General features: G+C 45.7%; 1 protein-coding gene across 1 annotated transcript in view; it reads right to left on the bottom strand.

Moving 5' to 3' along the window:
* Positions 1-17,439, bottom strand: part of LOC129701456 (fibroblast growth factor receptor-like 1) — a 155,634-nt gene that overhangs the window by 81,618 nt on the left and 56,577 nt on the right. The window contains exon 3 of the mRNA XM_055642639.1: positions 5,518-5,790. Within this exon, the coding sequence (XP_055498614.1) occupies positions 5,518-5,790 (273 nt within the window). The remainder of the gene's footprint in view (positions 1-5,517; positions 5,791-17,439) is intronic.

Below are 17,439 nucleotides of genomic sequence, written 5' to 3'. Positions count from 1 at the left end.
GGTCTGGTCAGTCTAATAGGTGACCCGCAGGTACCATTAGGCAATAGACAATAGGTGCAGGATTAGGCCACTCGGCCCTTCGAGCCAGCACCGCCATTTAATGTGATCATGGCTGATCATCCCCAATCAGCACCCCGTTCCTGCCTTCTCCCCATATCCCCTGACTCCGCTATTTTTAAGAGCCCTATCTAGCTCTCTCTTGAAAGCATCCAGAGAACCTGCCTCCACTGCCCTTTGAGGCAGAAAATTTCACAGACTCACAACTCTCTGTGAGAAAAAGTGTTTCCTTGCCTCTATTCTAAATGTCTTACTCCTAACTGCGGTCCCTGGTTCTGGACTCCCCCAACATCGGGACCATGTTTCCTGCCTCCAGCGTGTCCAAACCCTTAACAATCTTATATGTTTCAATGAGATTCCCTCTCATCCTTCTAAACTCCAGAGTGTACAAGCCCAGCCGCTCCATTCTCTGAGCATATGACAGTCCCCCCATCCTGGGAATTAACCTTGTAAACCTACGCTGCACTCCCTCAATAGCAAGAATGTCCTTCCTCAAATTAGGGGACCAAAACTGCACACAATACTCCAGGTGTGGTCTCACTAGGGCTCTGTACAACTGCAGAAGGAATCTACAGACCAAACAGTACTGTGTTTATAGGTGTGCACTGCAGGTAGATGTTAATGCTCAGTAAATCAACCTTAACATAAGTTGTATTTTGAAATATTTATCTGAGGGAATTACAATTTACAAAGTAAAATGACTCGTTTATGACCAGGGTGCTGACCACCAACAATTAGAGTAATTAACAAAACAAAAGTTTTCAGGCATTTTGATGCTGAGAACCTGTGATCACTGACTACCTTAACGATGCAGGGCATGGAGGAGCAAGGAGAGCAGCCTGTGAAGTCCTGTGTTTAACCACATTTTTGCTTTGTCAAGTGGAAGTTTAAGTTCGAGTTCAAGTTCGCGTTTAAATTTGCGTGTATAGTCACTTAACCAACTAAGGTACAGTGAAATTTGAGTCTCCATACAGCCATACTAAGTGAAAAGCAACAACACACGCAGCCACATGAAATCAAATTCATGAGGAGATGTAGATCTGGGGGAATAAGTGATGTTCATTGGGATTAGGCAAAAAGAAAAGGTGGTCACTTTGTGAGTTAAAGCAGCCAAGAACCTACCAATGGTTACAGATAACCAATAAGTACAGCAGTGATGTTACTTCACAGCTGGAGGTACACTTTGGGTTGTACCATGTATGGGAAAGATTGTTACAACTGCTTCTGTATGAACTCCCTACAGTATACCAGTAAGGTATCACCAAAAATGTGTTACATTGTCTGGTTCATCACAGGTACTGACCACCCTAGCATCAAAAGGATCTCCAAGAAGCATTGTCTCAAAAGGCAGCTAGCATCATCAAGAACCCACTCCATCTTGGCCATGCTCTCATTTTGCTCCTGCCATCGGGAAGATGACATAGGAGCCTGAAAACTGTAATGTCCAGGTTCAGGAGAAGCTTCTTCCCAACAACCGTCAGGCTATTGAACACTACGAGCTCCAGTTAAACCCTGAACTAGGAACTGCGTTGATTCCACTAGAAACTTGAACATAAAATTGAACATAAACATCCACCACAGTGGAATCCACATTCCTCACTGTGATGGAAGGCAATAAAGTCCAGTCATCTTCCTCCCTTGTTCACCCGTGGTGGTCGGGGCCTTTGAACCCTCTGCAGTGCCGCTGCCTACAGTCTGATGTTCAAATCCTCTCGTTGGGATGATCGAAACTCCGGCGTCGGGATGGATCGTAACATTCCGCGGCATGGAGCTCCCGAGTTGGCTTCATCTTACCAGAGACCGCGGCTTCAATGTGTTAAAGTCCATAGGCCCCACGGCCGGAGCTCTGCTGGAGACCCTCGGCAAAAGATTCCAGCTCCCGATGTTAAAATCCGCGCCGCACCCGCGGCTTGAAGCTCCGAGCCGCAATATTCCATGCTGTAGGCCACAGGGGGGATGGAGATGCAACACGAAGAGAAATCGCATCTCTATCGAGGTAAGTGACTAAAAAAGGTTTCCCCCATTCCCCCCCCACCCCTCACATAAAATAAACCAAGAAACACCTGAAGATCATGACGGTTTCTCAATGAAATGGCAGCAAATGCTGACATTTTGACTGTTGTTTAGTTTAGTTTAGTTTAGTTTATTTCTGTCACGTGTATCTAGATATCGTGTAAAGCTTTTCTTTGCGTGCTATCCAGTCAAAAGAGACTATACGTGAAAACAGTCAAGTTGTCCACAGTGCAAGGATTAAGAATAATGGGTTCAATATTTGGTGCAAAGATATAGCATTGAAGCCGGAAAAGTCCTATTAAAGAAAGTTTAATCATTTGGAAATTTCTTCGACTTTCTTCCTGCTTCATATCCTCCTGATTGCCAGTCGCACAATCCATTGGTGTCTTTAATGTCCTCTCTGCCCTCTCTCTATCTGTGTTTTCCCCAAGCACTATCTCTCGTGTGTTTCTTTCATTCTCCCTGTTGTTTCATTTTTCTTTGTACAAGACCTTTTTCAATCAAAGGGTGTTTAACTATCTGACAGGCTGATAATAACTTGGCGTCCACAGGAGCAAACTATTTGTACAACGGAGCAGCAGAATTGGAACAGAACTCAAGATTCAATATTCAAGATTCAAGATTCAATTTAATTGTCATTTGGACCCCTTGAGGTCCAAACGAAATGCCGTTTCTGCAGCCATACATTACAAACAAATAGACCCAAGACACAACATCATTTACTTAAACATCCATCACATTGCTGTGATATGTTTTAGATAATTGCTATGTTAACTCACCCATTCCTTCTCTCCAGAGATACTGTCCCGCTGAGTTACTTCAGTTTTTTCTGTCTATCTTCGGTTTAAACCAGCATCTACAGTTCCTTCCTACATTCTTCACTGGATAATTTAGCACCAAATAGTCTGTATTTCCTTATCATGTAGAAAGAGTCCATTCAGCCCTTAGAATCTATGCTGCCTCGCAGAGCAGTTTTGTTGCCTCACTAATTCATTCTATGACATGTTCTCCTCACATCCCCATTGCACGTAACATGTGACAATTTACAGTGGTTAATTAACCTACCAACCCATGTGACTTTTGATGTGGGAAGAAACCGGAGCATCTAGTGGGAGACAGCATGGTCACAGGGAGAGCATGCAGACACCACCTAGACAGCACCAGGGATCTAACTTGATAGTGTAGCTTTACTATTGTCTACATACCACTGATTATCAAGTAGAAAAGACGCTAACATTAGTCAGAATGAATTTTACTTGAGTTACACTAATTGCTATGTTAAGACATATTTTTGGAGGACTCAACACAAGGCCTAACGCTGCCATCTTGCCCAGCGAAACAACCTCTTCAATCACTTCCCAAATGTTAATGATCAACGAATGAAAAAGCACACAGATTTAGCAAAAAAAAAAAATCACTTGTTGGAACTTTCCCAATGATCTTTCACCCAAATAGCTCCAAGCAACTTGCAGGAGAATTATTATGAACTTTTCCCTCATTGTTAATTATAATGATCTTTTTTCCTCACTGTTGATAAAACATCTAGTAGAAAACTAAAATGTATAGGGCATCATGTTTTTCAAGCTGCCCAACTACTTAATATGATCGTGGCTGATCTGTGCAGACTCATCTCTACATCTGCGCCATTTCCCCATACCTCAGTATTCTTCAATCTATCAAATATTAATCTACCTACACTTCAAATACTTCTAATGCTCCCGTTTCCACCGCCTGCCATGACAGAATTCCAGAGATTTGCCACCTCTTACAAACACCAGGACTATCATTTCATTTTATCTTGGCCTTTCGCTTATATTTTGACCTTTCTTTGCAGCTTGATCCTTCCTCCAGCAACTGTGGCAAAAGCAAAACCCTCAGCTGAGCTACGAGGAAATGTAGATCGGGGGGAATGAGTGATGTTCATTGGGATTACGTAAAAAGAAAAGGTGGTCACTTTGTAAGTGAAAGCAGCCAAGAACCTACCAATGGTTACAGATAACCAATAAGTACAGCAGTGATGTTATTTCACAGCTGGGGGTACGCTTTGGGTTGTACCATGTATGGGAAAGATTGTTACAACTGCTTCTATATGAACTCCCTACAGTATACCAGTAAGGTATCACCAAAAATGTGTTGCATTGTCTGGTTCAACATGGGTACTGACCACCCTAGCATCAAAATGATCTCCAAGAAGCACTGTCTCAAAAGGCAATTAGCATCATCAAGGACCCACACCATCTTGGCCATGCTCCCATTTCACTCCTGCCATCGGGAAGATGACATAGGAGCCTGAACACAGTAACGTCCAGGTTCAGGAACAGCTGCTTCCCAACAACCATCAGGCTATTGAACACTACGAGCTCCAGCTAAAAACCTGAACTACGAACTGCGTTGATTGCACTAGCAACTTGGGGCTTTATTTTCGTCTTTGCACTTAGTTTTAGTTTTTGGAGATACAGCGTGGAAACAGGCCCTTCGTCCCACCGAGTCCATGCCGACCATCGATCACCAATGCACTAGTTCTATTTTATCCCACTTTCACATCCCACACACGACAGGCAAGTTACAGAAACCAATTAACCGTGTCTTTGGAATTTGGGAGAAAAACCAGAGCACCCGGAGAAAACCCACAAGATCACAGGGAGAACATGCAAGCTCCTTTCACTATGTTACACAAAAAAGCTGGAGAAACTCAGCGGGTGCAGCAGCATCTATGGAGCGAAGGAAATAGGCAACGTTACGGGCCGAATCCCTTCTTCAGACTGATCGGGGGCAGGGGTGGGCGGGGACAAGAAAGGGAAAAGGAGGAGGAGCCCGAAGGCTGGGGGATGGGAGGAGACAGCAGGGGGGCTGAGGAAGGGGAGGAGACAGCAAGGACTAACAAAATTGGGAGAATTCGATGTTCATGCCCCCGGGATGCAGACTCCCCAAACGGAATATGAGGTGCTGTTCCTCCAATTTCCGGTGCTGCTCGCTGTGGCCATGGAGGAGACCCAGGACAGAGAGGTCGGAGACGGAGTGGGAGGGGGAGTTGAAGTGCTGAGCCACCGGGAGGTCAGCTTGGTTATTGCGGACCGAGCGGAGGTGTTCGGCGAAACGATCGCCCAACCTCCGCTTGGTCTCACCGATATAGATCTGCTGACATCTAGAGCAGCGGACGCAATAGATGAGGTTGGAAGAGATGCAGGTAAACCTCTGTCGCACCTTTCACTATGTTGTTTTACTTTAGTTTTTACCTATTGAACTTCTTTTTGTTGTTCATTTAGATGTCTACTGAGTACATTTACTATTCTGTTGCACTGCTGCAAGTAAGAAATTCATCGTTCTGTTTCGGGACAGATGGCAATGAAACACTTTACGTGACCGAACAAGGTTTACAGATTTTCAATGAACAGTACAACAATAAGCTAATGCAAAGGTAGGACCATAGGCCGCCTGTAGACTTACTAATGATGATCAGGGTGTAGTTGAGATGGATGCTGCCAAACCCATTAGTTGCTCGGCAGACGTAGACTCCTGCATCCTCCACTTCCACCTCCTTGATTTTGAGGCCTTGCTGAAGGACTCGGAACCTTGTCCAGCCGCTGTGGATGGTGCGTCCATCTTTGATCCACATGGTCAATGGCGGTGGATCGCCCTCCACTGGACAGGCCAACCTGACCGTGCGACCCAGCTTCACCGGCTGCCGGTTCTGCACTTTCTTAGAGATCCTTGGAGGACCTGGCACAGAGGACAAAAGAGAATCAGCAGTCATGAGACGGTGCAAATAGAAGCTGGCTTCAACTGAAAATTGTACCAACTCATTAATTCAAAATGGCCTCCAGTCCCCCAGCTGGTACCTGAAACAAATGGGCAACTTAATGGTCCAGGACAGAGACATGGAACATGTTGCGGGACAGGTTGGCTACTCTGCTTCCAGCCAGTCTTCTGGAATTGTCCAATGAGTGGAGCAATCTCGAGCAAAGATCACGCAAGATCGATTTCCGCACTACTGGCACAATCGCAATGTTTAAGAAACATTTAGACAGGTGCATGGATAGGGTGGGCTTGGAGGGATATGGGCTATAAGCAGTCTGGTGGGACTGGTTTAGATGGGGGCCTGCTGGTTGTTGTGAGCAAGTTGGGCCGAAGGGCCTGTTTCCACAGTCTATGACTATGATTCTCTGACTTGTGGACTTATGCGCAGACACTTCAGCATGTAGGGTGTTGTACTCTCAGGAGTTTGGAAGGATGAGGGGTGATCGCATTGAAACATCCTGAATAATGAATGCATTAGATAGAGTGGATGTGGAGAGGATGTTTCCAGCAGTGGAGGAGTCAAGGACCAGAGGACACAGCATTTAGAGACATAATCATAGAGCCATACAGCATGGAAAAAATGCCCTTTGGCCCAACTCATCCATGCTGACCAAGATACCCCATCTAAGCTGGACTTATTTGCCTGCATTTCATCCATACCCCTTTAAATCTTTCCTCCTCTGGCAGCTTATTCCACATACCCACTACACTACCTCTGGGTGAAAAAGATGCCCCTCAGGTCCCTATTAAATCTTGTACCTCTATCCTTAAACCCATGTCCACTTGGTGTAGTGCTTAAATGTTTCCCTCTGATTCCATAGATCCAACGCACAGAATAACGAGGAGGGCACTTTTACTGCTGAGTAGTTCCTTACTAAAGGCACTGAGTGGTAGCAACACCACTTCAAACTGTAAGCTGTGGTGAAGCCAATGGAAGTGGAATTTGGATATGGAATATTATACATGGCTACCACCACATTGTGCATTGTAAACATGCCACATTATAACTTAAAGTGGAAAAAGACTAATTGGCCAGTTTAAAGAAATCCGGTTGTTCGACATGCATAGGACATTCTTTGACACTTGGGCATTCTTTGATAGAGTGGCACAATGGCGCATCTGGTAAAGCTGCTGCCTCACAGCGCCAGAGACCTTGGATCAATTCTGACCTTGGGTACTGTCTGCGTGGAGTTTGCACATTCCCCCTGTGACCACATGGGTTTCCTCTGGGTGCTTCGATGTCATCTCACATTCCAAGGACATGAGGGTATGTAGGTTAAATGGCCTCTATAAATTGCCCAGTGTGCCAGGAGTGGATGTGGAAGTAGGACAACAGAGAACTAGTGTAGACAATTGATCGATGGTCGGTGTGGACTCGATCACAGGAGACAGACTATTGACCGACATCTACTACAAACCTACTGACTCCCATAGCTATCTAGACTACACTTCTTCCCACTCTGCTTCCTGTAAAGACTCTATACCCTACTCCCAATTCCTCTGTCTGTGCCGCATCTGCACCCAGGATGAGGTTTTCCACACTAGATCATTGGAGATGTCCTCATTCTTTAGGAAATGGGGGTTCCCCTATTCCATTATAGATGAGGCTCTCACTAGGGTCTCCTCGATATCCCACAGCTCCGCTCTTGCTCCCCCTCCCCCCTTTTGCAACAAGGACAGAGTCCCCCTTGTCCTCACCTTCCACCCCATCAGCCGTCGCATACAGCATATAATCCTCCAACACTTTCGCCACCTCCAACGGGATCCCACTGCTGGCCACATCTTCCCATCTCCATCCCTTGCTGCTTTCCGCAGAGACCGTTCCCTCCGCAACTCCCTGGTCATCTCGTCCCTTCCCACCCAAACCACCCCCTACCCAGGTACTTTCCCCTGCAACCGCACGAGATGCAACACCTGTCCCTTTACACCCCCTCGACTCCATCCAAGGATCCTGACAGTCTTTTTAGGTACGGAAGAGATTCACTTTTAACCTCCTCCAAGCTCATCTATTGTATCCGCTGTTCCAAATGTCAACATCTGTACATCGGCGAGACCAAGTGCAGGCTCAGCGATCGTTTCGCTGAACATCTCCACTCAGTCCGCCTTAACCTACCTGATCTCTCGGTTGCTCAGCACTTCAACTTCCCCTCCCATTCCCAATCTGACCTTTCTGTACTGGGCCTCCTCCATTGTCAGAGTGAGGCCCAGCGCAAATTGGAGGAACAGCACCTCAGCTTTCGCTTGGGTAGCTTACACTCCAGTAGCGTAAGCTACCACGCTCCATCCCCTCTCCCTTCCTAGTTCTCCCACCAGTCTAATGCCCCTGTCCCACTTAGGAAACCTGAACGGAAACCTCTGGAGACTTTGCGCCCCACCCAAGGTTGCCGTGCGGTTCTCTGAGGTCCCCGGAGGTTTTTGTCAGTCTCCCTACCTGCTTCCACAACCTGCAACTTCCGGCAACCACCTGCAACCAGGAACCGCGCCGTAACCTTGGGTGGGGCGCAAAGTCTCCAGAGGTTTCCGTTCAGGTTTCCTAAGTGGGACAGGGGCATTACTGTCTCCGACAACATTCTAACTCTGTCCCGCCCTCTCCCCTGATATCAGTCTGAAGAAGGGTCTCGACCCAAATTGTTACCCATTACTTCTCTCCAGAGATGCTGCCTGTCCCGCTGAGTTACTCCAGTAATTTGTGTCTACCTTCGATGGGCTGAAGGGCCAGTTTCCACGCTGAATATTTCAATTAAACAATCAATCAATTTAAGAGCAGCAAGTCAACCCCACACACATAGTTCACACTGTTGCCTTGGTTTATACCCAGCATCAAGCAATGGAAATGAAAAGGTAACATGTACTCTTGTCCATTCACCTATTCCCACAGGTATTCTCCCACTGTCAATTCATGCAAAATATTTACCCCGATCCCACACATCTAAGCTGTTTTGAGACAAGTTGTTGGATGAGAAAGGATGCAGCAATTTACAGTGCTGGTCATCCAAACTTCCGGAGATGTGGCTTCATGATTAATAGTGTGTGAGTGGCTATGTGGGGGTCAAAGGTCAGGCACAGATGGTCTGTGACCGGGTATGTGGAGGTCAGAGGGGCTGGGTGGATGAACTGATAAAAAATGGCCAATGCAATAGATGCAATAAGCAATGTTAGTGGTACAACTGTACCGTGTGTGTTTGTGTATGTGATTGTACTTATGTGTGTGCATCTGTGTCCATTGTGTCGGTGTGTGACCACGTTCTGCCCTTCCATGTTTGCATTGTACATGTCAGTTGAACGACCAGTCTCTAACATATGTGACTGCAGAGAGAGAATGGCAGTGCCTGTACATTCTTCTCAGAGTATGTTGAAAACTTCCCACTCTAAATGTAGAGAAGGATATACATGTGAATGGACAGTAGGTTCATCAGTCTGACCGGTTGTGTGTACAACCTTCCATTGTTTATCTTCTCATACTGGTGCTCCCAGTGGAGGTGGGAGAACACTGGCCAACACAGTAGACCCAACTCTGTGACCAATACTCATCGCTCCATTGTCATTCACCGTTCCAGCCCACCCGATCACCCGGTTTCAGTCAAGGCAATCGGCTCGGTCTGCTTTGGATTTAAATGGAGGTGATAGATCAACGATCACACATGAATGTGACCACCCACCCAATTGCATTCCATAAAAAAGGAAAGAATAACAGCGGTTTTGCGCACAACAGTGATACATTATCCAAAGATCATAAAGTGCCTCTCACAGCATTTGCCATGCCAAGCATCCATACACACTCCTTATTTATTCAGCAGGGCAAAGGTTAACAGAAAGGGAAAACAGCACGTGATGTTTTACTGAAGTGGATTTCAGCTTCCAGTCTGTGTTTCTTGGAAGAGGTGATGCCCGCACTCTTCCTGCCTTGAGCTTCATTCCTTGCAATCCCGGTTTTGACTTTCCCTCCCTAGAGATCCCTCTGCTGCGTTTATGTTGGAATGCTCCTCTGCCAGAGCCCTGGCAAGTGTGTACCTTGGATGCTTTTGCAGCAGCACATCGATTCCAATCATTTCCTGTTGCGTTACCAGCTTATTCCAAACAGCAACCTCTTATTTTCACTTGGGTTGTGAATGAGGCATTTGAGTCGACGGCAATGAATGTGCAATTTTGTCTGCAGGTCACGGGACAGCATTGAGATTGAAGCAATTTCCAGGACTTTGTGCCAATCATTGCAACTTTTTGCTTTCCACATTCCGGCTTCTGTCTTCCCCCCCCCCCCCCCCCCCCCCCCCCCCCCCCCCCCTCCCCCAATGCGCTGATTCTTCCATTCTTTCATTGATACTGGTGGTCCTACGATTCTTTGAACAAGCAGCCTTTTCTATTGCCTTGACATTAGACACTGGTTAACTGTGGTGACCATCACAACTGAGGTTGATGGTTTTCCTCAACACATGTTCATCTTCCAGCAGAGATTGGAGTGGAAAAATCTGAGATTGTCCCCTTGTGATTACTGACTCCTTTCCATCCCAGGAACGCTGTGGCCTTTCTTATTGAAGATATAGAAACATAGAAACATCGAAAATAGGTGCAGGAGGCGGCCATTCAGCCCTTCGAGCCAGCCACTGTGATCATGGCTGATCGTCCCCTATCAATAACCCATGCCTGCCTTCTCCCCATATCCCTTGACTCCACTAGCCCCTAGAGCTCTATCTAACTCTCTCTTAAATCCATCCAGTGATTTGGCCTCCACTACCCTCTGTGGCAGGGAATTCCATAAATTCACAACTCTCTGGGTGAAAAAGTTTTTATCTCACCTCAGTCTTAAATGACCTCCCCTTTATTCAAAGACTGTGGCCCCTGGTTCTGGACTCGCCCAACATTGGGAACATTTTTCCTGCATCTAGCATGTCCAGTCCTTTTATAATTTTATATGTTTCTATAAGATACCCCCTCATCCTTCTAAACTCCAGTGAATACAAGTCTAGTCTTTTCAGTCTTTCCTCATATGACAGTCCCGCCATCCCAGGGATCAATCTCATGAACCTACGCTGCACTGCTTCAATCACAAGGATGTCCTTCCTCAAATTAGGAGACCAAAACTGCACTAATACTCCAGATGAGGTCTCACCAGAGCCCTATACAACTGTAGAAGAACCAACTTTGGCAAACTCAACTCAGGCTAGTGTGATCATTTACATTATTATAGCACTCCTTACATAAAGGACAGGGTGTCAAAACATCTGTAAAGTATGGAGCTTTTATAAAGCATTGTTTGAGTCACAACTGGAGTACCTGTTCCAGTCCTGTGCACTACACATAGGAAAGATGTATAGGCTTTAGAGGGGGCGCAGAAGTGATTTATTAATTCTGGTGAAGAGGGGCTTAAATTACATGGGTTGACTGGAGAAGCTGAATTAATTTTCCTTAATAGAGAGGAAGTTGTAAAAGAGAGAAACTGTTCCTATTTGTGGGAGGGCCAAGCACCAGAGAACTTATAATGGAGTTTGTGTAAGAAGAAACTGCAGATGCTGGTTTAAACTGAAGAAAGACACAAACAGCTGGAAAAAAAACTCAGCGGAGCAGGCAGCATCTCTGGAGAGAAGTGACGTTTTGAGAGGGTGATGTTTTGGGTCGAGACACATATTCAGGGTCTCGACCTGAAATGTCACCCTTTCCACTTCTCTCCAGAGATGCTGCCTGTTCCGCAGAGTTATGATGGCATTTGTCGAGTTATGGAGAGATGCAGCACAGAAACTGGTCATTGGCCCACTGAATTCAGGCCAGGCATCAAGGGCCCATTTAAACTAATTCTACCCTAATCCATTTTATTCTCTCCACCTTCCCATCAACAGCTCCTCAGATTCTCCCACTCACTTACACAGAAGCGGCAATTTACAGTGACCGATTAAGCTACCAACCCTTGGTTTGTGGGTGGAAACCAGAGCATCCAGAGGAAACCCACCAGGTTGTAGGGAGAATGTGCAAACTCCACACAGACAGTACCGGAGGACAAGATTGATCATGGGTCCCTGGAGATGTGAGGTAACAGCTCAACCTAGCCATGTTGCCCTGCTGCCCGAGAAGTTGATTAGCAAAAGAACCATTGGTGCCATGAGGGAAATTTTTTTTTTTATCGCAGTGTTTGAGGTCTGGATTGCACTGCCAGGGCAGTGGAGGTACATTCAGGGGTAATATTCAGAAGGGAGCTGGATTTACTTCTGCAAAAAAATAATTTACAAATGATAAGGAGGATCTTGGGAGTGATGCTCCTTGGATTCCTCTTGATATGGAGCCGATGGGCCAAATGGTCTCTTTCCATGCTCTAACTATGTTGCGAGAAAGAAACTTTAGCTAGGGGAGGGGAGTTGGGGCAATGAAACTGAATATCCACTTAGTCAAGTGCAAGGACATTTTTTGGAGTAAATCTTGGAACAGGAAGGGAGATGACAAAGTTTAAAAAAAATGTGATGGGGCTCCAGACAAGATGGCTGGACATCTTGATGGCCTCCAAGCAGAGAAGTCACCAACCAACTGAGCCAAAGTAGGAAACAAATGACTTTTATTTTGTTAAATAATGTTCCTTTTTTTCTTCCTGAGATGAATAGGATTGTTTTGGAAATGGTACAAAAAGAAAAATGTGTCATTAAAGCAAAACTAGTAAAATAACGAATAATAAAAACAAAGGTCTTATTTAGAAATCTTTCTTCTGCTAGCTTCTTATTCAAGATTATTTATTTCTACAGCCTGCACCGATAAATACACATCTAATCCAAATATAATTTTTGCAAAATCCTCGAATGGAATTATGATCCATCAAATCATTTCCACTTTTTTTCAAGTGAATTAGAATCCTCGTGCCAGGCATAATACTTGCAGCCGTCGTCTTGATCCAATGAAAATATTTCTCCTCCTTCACAGTGCTTTTTAGTTCATTTAGAGGCAGAATATTGGGAGCTTGCTGCCTGCAAGGGTGGCACAATGGCACAGCTAGTAGAGTTGTTGCCTCACAACTCCAGCGGCCTGGGTTCAATCCCGACCTGCGGTGTTGCCTGTATGAACGCTGCACATTCTTCCTGTGACCGCAGGGGGCTCCTCTGGGAGCTCCAGTTTCCCTCCACATCCAAAGACGTGTGGGTTGGTTGGAATAATCGGCCACTGTGCGTTGCCCCAAGAGTGTACGTGCGAGGTAGACTCTGGGTGGTATTTGATGGGAATTTGGAGAACAGGATGGGTTTCAGTGGGATTGGTGTAAAAATAGGTGCTTGATTTCCGTCGTGGACAAAGTGGGCAGATTGTCTTTTTTCCATGCTGAATAACTCCATCATTCCTTGACCAGCTGACCAATGTCTCCAAATCTTTTCTCACCCCTCTCACTTCCTCGCATCTCACCCAAGCAGTGAGGGGAAAATGAAACCTAAAATCCCCTCAAACTCTACAATACCCTGGGATTTCTGACCTCCAATCCCTTACTACCCTCGCCTGATTTTAATTGCTAACACCAATATTAATAATAATACCTATAGTTTTCTAAAGCCTCAGCATTTATCTTGATTGGTAATGCTGAATATGTTTTTTTTTATAGAGGCTGAGAATAAACTCCACCAAACTCCTCCACCTCTAAACATCCAGTGCAAAGCCATGGCTTGTGCATATTACACCTAGTGCTATTGAATGGATCTCACCTTTGTCCAACTATTTGCCTATCAAAAAATCCTCCTCACCCGTAACAACCTATTACCTGCCAGGCCTTCCGCTGACCCTGCTCTCTTCCAGCTTTCACCCACAATCAGTCTGAAGATGAGTCCTGACCCAAAACATCACCTACCCATCGATGTTCATCACAGATGCTGCCTGACACACGGAGGAACTCCAGCACTTTGTCTCTGCTCACGAATGGAGATGCAGTTCAAGGCAATGTCCTTCCAAACATCTGCCCACTTCTCTGCAATATTATTTCTTCGAGGAATCTTTGTTCCTATATCACCGTGCCTGGGTCAATTTTGAATCATTTACAAGGGTTGCAGAGTGATTCGGCAGCTACACTGCACTGGTCCAATCTTGAGGTTGGGGCTATTTGCATGGAGTTTACACATTCCCACTGTAAGTGTTTAAGAAGGAACTGCAGGGTTTCGGCCCGAAACGTTGCCTATTTCCTTTGCTCCATAGATGCTGCTGCACCCGCTGAGTTTCTCCAGCTTTTTTGTGTCTCCACTGTAAGTGTGATGCTTCTTCCCAGATGCTCCAGTTTCCTCCCATATCCCAATGTCAGCCAGTTAAGTTGTTACTGTTCAATGGTTCAATGGTTCAAAGATCCTTTATTTGTCTCATCTGCAACTGCACAGTGAAATTATTTTTGCATATATTACACATGCTGTCGCCGTCATTTTTGGCGCCATTATTCAAAGTACAAAGTCTGATTGGACCACGTGCTTGATATACTGGAGTAGTTACCGCGAGCCAACGTCCCCGTCCTCTCCTCACACGACCATCTTTGTGTCCCGGGGCACCTCCTGCTGCCGACCTTGAAGGCACTGGAGGCATTAGCCCAATTCACCCTCCTCCCGGCCCATTCCAAGAGCCCGACATCTCCAAGTCCCGCCCGGTTACGCCATTTGACGGGCTGTAAATTGTTTACTATGTACATGGGAGGTAGAGGAATCAAGGTGGAGTTGATGTTGGTGGCATGTGAGAATGTGTTATATGAAAATAAGTGGAGGAATGGGATTGGTGGGATTGTTCAGAGAGCCAGTATAGATTCAATGGACTGGATGGCCACTTATGTTGTCTATGTTGGATGAAAATAACTGGTAACTGTAGCCGTGAAGTGCTTTGGAAAATGTTTCTTCCTTAATAAATGCATCATTGTCTAGAAATTAGAATCCACTCATTTTTACTGTACCAAACATGTGATGCATATAACATTAACAGCAAACATTTACAAAATTGCCCACAACTCCTGTGATGAACTGTGAAGCAGTTTTGCACATAGAATTACATGAAGTATTTGGAATTTTTTCATCCTTATGCACCATGGTCTAGAAATTAGAATCCACTCATATTTATTGGACCAAACAGGTGATGCATATAGCATTAACACTCATCAGTTTTCCTTGCAAAATGTTACAAAATTGGCCACAACTCCTGTGAGGAACTGTGAAGCGGTTTTGCACATATAATTATGTTTAGGCAGGACTCGTGCAGTTGTCAAAGCCATCTTACACTATGGCATACATTCTGCAGCCACTTTGCTCAGCTCAGGGGTTGTGTTGTCCATTGTGTTATCCCTTGCCCACTTTCTCAGTTGACCTCGATCCCGTTGCAACCTTGGACAATCATCTTTTTATATATATATTCATATATATATATATGACAAACAACAGATGATCCAGCACCAATTTCTGTGGCACACCACTGGTTACATGTCTGCAATATGAAAAGCACCCCTCCACTACCACCCTCTTTCCTCTGCCACCAAGCTCATTTCATATCCAATGTGCTCCCTCACCCTGGATCCCACGTGACCTAACCTTCCGAACCAGCCTACCATGAGAACCTTGTTAAAAGCCTTGCGATAATCAATGTATACATCCACTGCGCTCCCTCATCATATCTCTTGGTTAATTCTTCAAAAAGCAATCATGTTCATGACGCAAGATCTCCCACACACAGAACCAATGTGCTCCTCTTATTTGTCATCAGTTCTTGCACCCAGTGGTAACCACCTGAAACGTTCCATTTGTGCCAAGAGTTCATGTGGCTTTCAGCTGGAATCCCATGACTTCTCATTGATGGATGGGAATAAACTTGAAGTCTTTCTTTTTAGTTTTTTAGAGATACAGCGTGGAAATAGGCCCTTTGGACCACCGAGTCCAGCGATCCCCATACACTAGCCCTATTCTACACACTAGAAACAATTTACAATCTTCACCGAAGCCAATTAACCAGCAAAACTGCATGTCTTTGAAATGTGGGAGGAAACCGGAGCACGCCAGGGAAACCCACAAGTGCGCAGGGAGAAAGTACAAACTCCATACAGACAGCACCCATAGTCAGGATCCAACCTGGGTCTCTGGCACTGATATGGCAGCAACTCTACTGCTGCACCATGGTGCCACCCAGATCAGGAATCATAAAGCCCCTGTCCTACTTGGGCGACCTCCACCGCGACCTCTGGCGACCCATAGTCGCGGAAGTTTGCCATGAGGTCGTAGGAGGTTTTCGTCACTCTCCTTCGTAGTCAAAAGAGGTCTCCGCGTAGTCGAGGCTTCAACTAGGTCACAATGTATTTTTCAAAATGTTAAAAATTGACCGTGACTAAAAATAGGTTGCCATAGGAAAAATCTATTTTTTTAGTCGTATGTCTAGATCATAGTAGGTCGTGATGCTAGTCGTAGGTAGTCGAAGGTAATAGCTCCGGGGTGGAAAAAAGGTCAGGAGAAAAAAAAGGTGATTTAAACAGCAGAACGTCACCTCTGTCACTTCAAGGCATGTTCATTCATAGCTGGAGAGTTTTTTGGAGAGGAGACGTGTTTTAGAGATGGCAGCACATAGACAACAGCGCAGGGGAGGGCACAACCAGAAAAACCCCCTGCCATGCAGGTGTTGCCCACCCAGGAGGAGGAGTGGCAGGAGGTGATGCCACAGGAGGTGATAGTGCAGGAGGAGGTAGCCCTGCATGAGAGACCCCTGGAGGAGGAGACCAGGGTGGTAGTATATGTCCCCACCACCACCCCATCCTTCACTGCCTCATTTGAAGGCAGCAAAGCAGCCCTTTCTCCTGTATCTGACACAGCATCAGAGGCAGATGCCCCATTGGTGGTGAGGGAGGGCTGGAGGAAGGTTATGCCCTACACCTTCACCAGGCAGCAGGAGGGGGACCTTGAGGAATGGTTCCAGCAGAATGCCATCCTGTACGAAAAGGAAAATGAGGGGTACAGGGACAGGGACAAGAATGGCATGCTTGCCATCCACTGCCCCACATGTGTGCTTAAAGTTCCATCTTTTGTCAAAGCCCAGCGCCACTCTCTTCCAGTCATCTGGTGTACTGGGACAGTCCATCACATCATCTCCATTCACCCATTGAGACCTCTTCTTGTGCTTCCTCTTCACCCTTGCTCTTCCCCTTCTGCCTTTCTTAAAAGGCTGCTGAAGCAAAAGGGCTACTGCAAACAGCAGTAGTTGTATTTTTACTACCATCCTCCAAACTAGTTCCTTATTTGCTTGCATGGTTCAGAATGATTTTATAAAAAACCTGGGAAGCATTTTACAGTGAGAAAAAAATGCAGACATGACATCATTTTATCAGGTGATCATTTCAGTTGTAGTCACTCGTCACTGGTCGTTGTTGGTTTTCGGTGTGGTCCTCTGAGATGCAGTAAGGGGTAGGCTGGTGATAAATTAGTTGGGCTTGGCCTACGACTCCAAGGCACATTTGGTGTGTAGCCCTGGGCTGTGAAGATTGGCCAACATGAACTACAGCAAAAAGAAGACACAAAGTGCTGGAGTAACTCAACTGGTTACATCATCTTTGGCGAACATGAATAGTTAATGTTTTACATTGTGACTCTTTTTCAGACTTTTGAAGGGTCCTGA

The sequence above is a fragment of the Leucoraja erinacea genome, chromosome 11 (assembly GCF_028641065.1).
Source record: "Leucoraja erinacea ecotype New England chromosome 11, Leri_hhj_1, whole genome shotgun sequence".
NCBI lineage: Eukaryota > Metazoa > Chordata > Chondrichthyes > Rajiformes > Rajidae > Leucoraja > Leucoraja erinaceus.
The sequence above is the reverse complement of the archived record's forward strand: the minus strand, read 5'-3'. Positions and strand labels throughout refer to the sequence as shown.